This window comes from Leptinotarsa decemlineata, unplaced genomic scaffold (assembly GCF_025532065.1).
Source record: "Leptinotarsa decemlineata unplaced genomic scaffold, Ldec_3_MD MMD2_P_RNA_scaffold_2, whole genome shotgun sequence".
NCBI lineage: Eukaryota > Metazoa > Arthropoda > Insecta > Coleoptera > Chrysomelidae > Leptinotarsa > Leptinotarsa decemlineata.
In genome coordinates this window covers 25,194,085-25,202,426 of record NW_027412529.1, presented here as the reverse complement: position 1 = coordinate 25,202,426, position 8,342 = coordinate 25,194,085, and the positions used below count along the sequence as shown (strand labels likewise).

At 36.3% G+C, this 8,342-nt stretch overlaps 1 protein-coding gene across 1 annotated transcript; it reads left to right on the top strand.

The window, feature by feature from the left end:
• The first annotated feature begins 3,783 nt into the window (after positions 1 to 3,783).
• LOC141487330 (uncharacterized) lies at positions 3,784 to 5,771 on the top strand. Its single transcript, XM_074186271.1, has 2 exons — positions 3,784 to 5,125; positions 5,186 to 5,771. Exons 1-2 carry the CDS (start codon positions 4,057 to 4,059, stop codon positions 5,410 to 5,412), a joined length of 1,296 nt encoding a protein of 431 aa, XP_074042372.1. The 5' UTR covers positions 3,784 to 4,056; the 3' UTR covers positions 5,413 to 5,771.
• The last annotated feature ends 2,571 nt before the right edge of the window (positions 5,772 to 8,342 follow it).

Sequence of the window (8,342 nt, the reverse complement as noted above, 5' to 3'; positions counted from 1 at the left end):
TAAATTGTCTTTCAAAAATCACATCGAATATTTGTGTACTTCTCTGAAAAAATGTATTTTTCCATCCCAACAATGAAATCAAATTTTTTGAGACATAATCTCTTGGATATATACTATGTTCTAGTGTATTCTAAGCCTGATATAAATAATACCATTTGGGATACTCATCAGAAATAAATAGAATCTTTATAATGCAAAAACGCTTCATTAGACTAACTTTGATCTCAAATACAGAGAATCTTGTGAGAAAACATTCCAAGACAAAACATTTTTCATATTTACCATATATTTATCTTCACAAAATATTAAGCTACGTTCATGTACATTCCCATTTGCTAACAAGAAATGAGGAAATTCACTCTTATCAAACGAGACGGAGGAACGACTTCCATCAGGAAAAAATAAAACTTAATGACTACAAAAGTTCACCACTTTATGCCGGGGCAAAATATTTCAACTCATTAACACACAACATCAGAAGTGAAACAATTTTTCTCAAATTCAAGAGAAAAGTCAAAGACTTTTTAGTAACAAGTTGTTTTTACTCCCTGAAAGACTATGAAGATAATATTTTTGTGTAACATGTGCTGTTATTGATATAAGTGACATTATATAAAATATCTGTTGTAAAATGTGACGTGTTATATATATACATTCATGTATCAAAAATTATTAATAAAATCTGACTTTGACTTCTCTGCCAATGTCATGCTAGGCGGAAATTTGTAGACATGTAGTGTCAACACTTGACATCTTACAGGAGAACAGATTGATATGTCTCACACATATGCATGCCCCTGCATGAACTTCCGCAGGCCTAAAAACGATGTAATATTTGAAAATGTCACACTACATTTGTCTTTTCGAAACATAATCTATTACAAATCTAAAGCCATATAATAGATGATATTGATATGATTTCAACTGAAAATCAGTTTGGTTTGGGCTTGAGACTCAACGTGAGTTTATTCACTGTCAAGGTTATGCTATACGGATATTTGCGGAGTTTCCGAAAGAGATGCGTAGGGTCAACACATGCCATTTTGCAGTAGAATAGATTGATATTTCTCACACATGCATATGCTCGCCTAACAAGAACTCTCACGTATTGCAATACAATCTAATCATTTGAAATGCAACACTATATTGCAATATCTGACGGTGGAGTGTGGTTTGACTATGAAAATGAATACAGAGTTCATTCTTTGCGAGCATCATGCTAAATGGGGTTTGGAAATTCTCCAGAACAATGCGTACAGTCACAACAAACCATTTTACAGCGAAAAAGAAACATATTTTCCACACCTAAATATATTCTCGGCATGAACTTTAACATGTCGCAATACACATATTTCAATTTGAAATGTATTACTATATTGTTCTTGAAACCCAATATTATCCAAGATTCAGGCCAATATACCATATACAATATACCATACAATATACCATATACCAGTGTGTTTTCAACTGAGAAAGGAGGTATTTCGACACTTCGACCTGAAAACTGATTAAGTGTGATCTTCAACTTGAATACGAGCTCATTTTCTGTCGATGTCCTGCTATACGGGGCTGTGAGCCCCAAAATATTACAAAATGCACACATTTTTTCGCACATTCACACGCATGCTTCACACCAACTTTTTCATGTTGTATTATGATGTATCCATCAGAAGTGCAACACTAGGAGTTTGATACAAACTAGCATTCAATTCCAATACAAGAGTGTAGGCTAAAGAAGGCGAACACAAGTATCTCAAAGATTTTTTTTCAGTTTGAATTATTCAATATGAAGTTTTCACATATTGATTTCTCTATTCTTCCAATCAGTATAACATTTACTTGCTGCATGATAAAGATACAATAATGCAACTTGTCGCTATCGAATTGGGTATTGTAATAGCGCGATACACATATTTTCCACATTTTCACTGTTGTTCCTGTAAATATAGTGTTTCAGACTAATATATTTATCATCATAGAAATTCATTATTCTGACATACTATGATTCCATAAGACATGTGTCTTTATAGCAGATTTTATTCATATTCATATTTGATCACATTACTTCTAACGCAAAGCTTTCCCCGCTAGGTGGTGCTGTTTCTAATTTACTGTTCGAGGAATATTTCCCGGCTATATATATAAGCGCTCCACTTCGGTCGATCATTTATTGTTGGACCTGCTTCTGCAATTTTGAAAAATGTTTGCTGATGTGGTGAAATATATCACATCTATCCTTAGCCTCATAAAGGATGAATACAAGGAGAAAACAGTGAAGGATGGACTTGAAGAGTGTTATAAGGCTTCTAAAAGAATAAAAAAAGCTCTGAAAAATACTACTACTATGGGTGGGAAACAAAATCTGCTAGCATTCTTGGCCAATATTACAACACTACGTAATCAGATTAAATTTGAGATGAAGAAAGGATCATGCCTGATAAGCCGGAAAGAGACAGCCTCTAATCGAGTACATTGGGCTCAAGCATAAGGACCCCACCTCATTTTTGATCGACTGTAAGACCCTTTTTGTGAGACGAATTCAAAATGCATTGAAAAAGGATGCATTTTTGAAGGTCAATATGACATTCGGTGGAGAATTTGAGGTTGTCAAAGGCGATCGAATCTTAAACGAATATAAGTATTTCACAACATCTAACGCATCGATCCATAGTACCACTGATATGAATATGTGGTTTGAGGAACATGTTATGGAGCCAATCATGATAAAGTTAGAAGAGTTTCAGGAACGTGATAGTGGTTGGACGTTGAAAGCAGTAGTGAATTTGGGGGTTAACATAAACAAATTTGTGCCGCACAGAGGTTCATCATACATTGAGCTACCTTCTCAAATCAAACGAAAACAAGCATGCATAAATGTAAAAAATCATGATAATGCCTGCTTCGCTTGGGCCATTGTTTCGGCGTTGTATCCAGTTGCCCATGGACAACATTCAGATCACATTCTATCTTATCCTGACTATTCGAAAGTTCTGAAGTTGAAAGGTATTCACTTTCCAATGACAATTATTCAGATAAATAGATTCGAAGAGCAAAATGATCTCTCAGTCAACGTTTATACGTTGAAACTTTCTAAATCCAAGTATACAGTAATACCGCTAAGATTGAGTCTAGCAAAAAATAAAAGCAAACATGTGAATCTACTCATGATTCAAGACATGTATTACGATGAAAGATGTGAGGATTCAATAAATGTCTATGATGTTACGTCACCAACCAGAAAACACTTTGTTTGGATTAAAGATCTATCTAGTTTGGTGAGTAATCAACTCGACAACCATAATGGAAAAAAATATTTTTGCAATAGGTGTTTTCACTATTTTTCCACGCAAGCTAAGTTAGATAAACACCTTGAAGACTGCTCGAAGACAAAGGAATGCCTACCAAAATTACCCATGGAGGGAAAACATATTTTAAAGTTCAAAAATTTCAAAAATAAAATTACATCGCCTTTCATAATATACGCCGATCTGGAGAGTGTATTGATATCTACACAAGATGACAATAAATATCAACGACACATTCCGGCATCTATTGGATATTATGTGAAATGCTCTTATGATGATACGCCATCATTTTATCGATCATTTCGTGGTGAAAATTGTATGAAATGGTTTGCCAACGGGATAGGTCAGTTTGCTGAAGATGTTGCAACTGTGTTCCAGTGTCCATTCGATATAGATATATCAGCCAGCCAGGAAACAGATTTCAGGGTAGCAACTCATTGTCATATTATGTGACAAACCATTCACTATATCAGACAAAAAAATACGCGATCATAATCATCTGATACCTGAAAATAATTATCGCGGGCCATCACACAATGAGTGCAATATTAACTATCAAGATGATCAAACAATTCCCATCGTGTTTCATAACTTATCAGGGTATGATGCACATTTCATTATAAAAAATATTGCATTGGATCTCAATGGAAGTGTCACTGTTTTGCCGATAACAAAGGAAAAGTATATCTCCTTCACTAAAAGTATTTTGCGTAGCAATATCCGCTTCAGATTTATTGACTCATTCAGATTCATGAGTTCTTCGCTGGGTACGTTAGTATCATATCTTTCAGATTTTCCAAATCTCATATCACAGTTCTCCAACCTCTCGAATGATCAACAGCAGATTTTGACAAAAAAAGGCGTAATGCCGTATGACTATATCGATTCTTTCGAAAAATTCAATGAAGATTGTATACCCCCTATCGAAACATTTTACAACAAATTGGAGGATAAACCGTGTCCTAGGAGATCTTACTCACGTGCCAAGTTGATATGGACTACTTTCAAGATAAACACATTGGGGGAATATACGGATCTGTATTTGAAGACGGATGTTATGCTTCTGGCTGATGTCTTCGAGCAGTTCCGCTCAAGTTGTCATAAAACTTACGGTTTGGATCCTGCTCATTATTTCACTCTGCCTGGCTATACATGGGATGCTATGTTATTCAAAACGAAACATCAACTTGAACTTCTCACCGATGTAGATCAGCTGCTTTTTTTCGAAAAGGGAACAAGAGGTGGATTGAGTCAAGTTTGTTCCAAGCGAAGAGTCACAGCTAATAACAAATACATGGGTGACAATTATGATAGAGCCAAAGCTGACTCATACCTGATGTATTTCGATGTTAATAATCAATATGGTTGGGCAATGTCTCAATATCTACCATACGGCGGATTTGAGTGGATGGACACCAACATTGATATCACAAATGTGCCTGATGATGCCTCAGAAGGTTATATACTAGAAGTTGATCTGGAGTATCCAAACAGCCTTCACGATATGCATAAGGATTTACCATTCTGTCCCGATCATGTTGATCCTAAGACAAAAAAATCTCGAGCCGAAAGTACATCGGATGTGAAACAATTCAAATTGATGGCTACTCTTCAGTCGAAGAAAAAGTATGTGATCCATTACAGAATTCTCAAGCAGGCCTTAGAACATGGTCTCATTTTGAAGAAGATTCATCGTGTTCTAAAGTTCAAGCAGTCCACATGGTTGAAGCCCTACATAGACTTGAACACACGTTTGCGAACTGCTGCTTCGAATGATTTTGAGAAGAACCTATTCAAACTAATGAATAATGCCGTATTTGGTATGTACTACTATATTGAAAACTCAATTTTTGTCTCATATATATAAATATTTGTTTCAGGGAAAACTATGGAAAATCTGAGAAAGCACTCTGATGTTCGCCTTGTAACGAGTTGGGATGGGCGATATGGTGCCGAAGCCAGAATCTCCAATCCTCGGTTCAAGAGTTTGACTGTCTTCGATGAAAACTTGGCGGCCATTGAATTGGGAAAATCCGAAATATTCTTCAACAAACCTATAATATGTTGGAATGGTAGTACTGGATTTGGCAAAGTTGACCACATATAATTTCCATTATGAGTACATGGCTCCTAGGTTTGGAGAAAATTTTTGCGCAGTTTATACTGACACGGACAGTTTGATTTATGAAATTATAAATTATGATCCATATGAGATGATGAAAAATGATTGTCATCAGTATTTCGATACTAGCGATTATCAATCAGATAACATCTACGATATTCCCCGAGTGAATAAGAAAGTGATTGGATTGATGAAGGATGAGAACAAAGGAAAGCTTATGATCGACTTTATTGGACTAAGATCTAAATTATACTCAACTAAAACTGCAACGTCAGAAGATCAAATCACTGATCTGAAAGAAAGATTGAAGCAGGAGAATTATGAAAATGATGAAATCAACCAAATTGTGGCCAATTTCGGAGTATCCAAGAAAGCGAAGGGCGTTAAACATAATGTTGTCAAAACAAAAATCGCTTTCGAAGATTATGTGACCTGTTTGGAAAATTGTACCGAAATAGCAATCACACAAAAATTAATAAAATCCTATAAGCATAGGGTATATTCAACAGAACAAACGAAGATTGCTCTGAATCCTAACGATGATAAACGCTATCTAATTCCCAAAACCTACGATACTCTTCCATGGGGACATTACTCAATTCAAAATCAATGAATATTGATTGATAACAATATCAACTACAAATTATTCTCGTCTCAAATAAACGATTCTTTGTTCGAGTGAAAATCACATATCACATTGAAAGTTTTTGTTAACATATTATCCTGTTGCTGAGATACAGGTGTATTTTTGTGATTCAAAGCAGAACTATTGGAAAAATGAATCCTACTATCATTCATTTCAAATTGAATCATACACCTATAATCTGCCGAGAGAGGTTTTATATAGGGCTATTGGCGATGTTTTTTCCTCTATAATCTAAAAAACAAACGCTCCGGCAAGTTAAGAGTTGGTTTTCGAAAAATAAGTTTTTAAAAAGTTTATTTTATTCAAAAACACGTGTTACAATAAGGATGTATCAAGTCAGACTGAATATAAAAATGAAAATTCTCATAGGAATGAAAATGCAAGTTCATCTTCGTCAGCGGTGTCGAGTATCGCTGACCCATCATGAACCTTGTCGATTCTCCGTGGATTCAGATTGTAACTTCTCCATCCCCTGAAGAAGTTTTATGAGGGTGGAATAAAACTTGAGTCCTGGTAGCTGGTACTGGTGGTGTTTCAGAGATCCTCTGGCATCGTAGGGTGTGACGGAATTTGAATACCAAAATTCCAATTACCGCTGTAGCAATTATGAATACAGGGGTAGTCCAAAAGTGTGTACTATCGACTGGAATATCCTCAAAACCTAGGGGTTGCAATAGGCTTTGTTCGTGAATTTTGTGAAGTTCATCTAAGGGGATTTTTTCTAGCTGGATAGGTAGCATCTTCTTCTCATGTGGTATTGAAATTGTTCGGACTTTTGGCAAGGCTAGGGGCTGCTCGTATGTGAAGCCCTTGGAATTGATGTAGTTGGCTTCAGGTGTCTCAAATCCGCATCCTGGAGGCACTTCTATAAGGTAGGTGCCGTGCAATTCCTGCATTCCGGGAGTGGAACATTCAGTAGATATTTTTGTTGGCTTTGGGAATATACCAACATAGTGAGCTGGTGTGATTTCCTCTATCAGGGTACCCTTTATTGAAACCGGAACTTGTTGGCATCTGGCTTCATCTTCAGAGATGTGTAAAATTTGGGAAATGCAATCTCGTGGCTGAATGTCGCCTCGAATGATTGGAATTTGGCAAAGGAATCCAGGGTTGATCTTCTTGCATGGTCTCTGCGAATAGTGGTGTAGTCCAGTATTCAATGTCAGATACGGAGCTGGAGGGATGATTGTGGTAAAGTTACTAGTAGGGATTGAATATAAATGGAAATGTGTAAATTTTTCCGGGTGGAGGAGAGGAAAGTGCAGAACAAACACGATTATTGCATTGGAATAATAAGCATCGACAGTGATCAAATCGTAATATTTCCTGAAGTCTTCTGGTTTGGTATAGAATAGTTGTCTAGTTGTATGGTGTCGAGCCATCGTCTGAATTATCGTGTTCATTTCGGTTGGCTGTATGATGTTATTATACAAGGTATTAGTTTTTGCAAACACAATTGCATTTTCCAGGTCCGTCAGCAGCTGTAAGGTTATTTGCAATGACAAATTTAGTTGGTCTAAAACATTCCTGATCTCCATAAAGTGATTGAAATCGAATGTTATTGTATCGATTTCTTTATTAATTCTATCAATTTTCTTGGAGATTATATCGTCGTTATGCCTGATAAGTGACACGGTTTTATTGAAATTCTCTATGAGTGAGGTGGTGAGAGATATGTGCTGGTTCAATCTTTGTAGAATGTTATATCTACCCTTCTGTAGTGATGCTATTGCTTGGTCATACCGCTGAGCATCTTCTTGATCTAAATTTCCGGATATTGATTTTATGATGCTGCCAAGTCCGTTGATTAGACCTCTTTTGGTTCTGTGGGATGGGTTGATGCTGTGAAATTTTTGATATACAATTTTCAGTTGATATTTCAGTGCTTGATTGAAATTGATGAGTCCTTCTAGGTAGGGGTAACTCGGGCCGTTTGTGAGGGTTTCAGTGATGTCATCGAATTGCTTTTGTATTAGATCGATTTCTTCGGCAATCGGCGTCAAGTTATAGTAGTGCAGGAAGTCGTGAATGCTAGTCTGGATCCTGGCTTCTCCCAGCTTTAGGGGAAGAATTCCCGGGTTGTCTTTGAGATCTTGAATTCGAATTTCTAGACCCAATGCGAGGGTGCACCTGTAAAACCATTTTCTTGTTATGTTTTGGGATGTGTTTTATATTCTTTTTATGAACAGTAGTATAGGGTGTAGCTACTGTTACTTTTTTGTTAGATTCAACTACACGTGGTACAAATCTAGGTAAAAGCTTATTTCGA

Excerpts from the sequence above, each read along its gene's own strand:
- LOC141487330 (XM_074186271.1), top strand. The coding sequence starts at position 4,057 with ATGAGTTCTTCGCTGGGTACGTTAGTATCATATCTTTCAGATTTTCCA. Across the intron at positions 5,126-5,185 it reads AATGAATAATGCCGTATTTG|GGAAAACTATGGAAAATCTG; the intron begins GTATGTACTACT and ends TATTTGTTTCAG.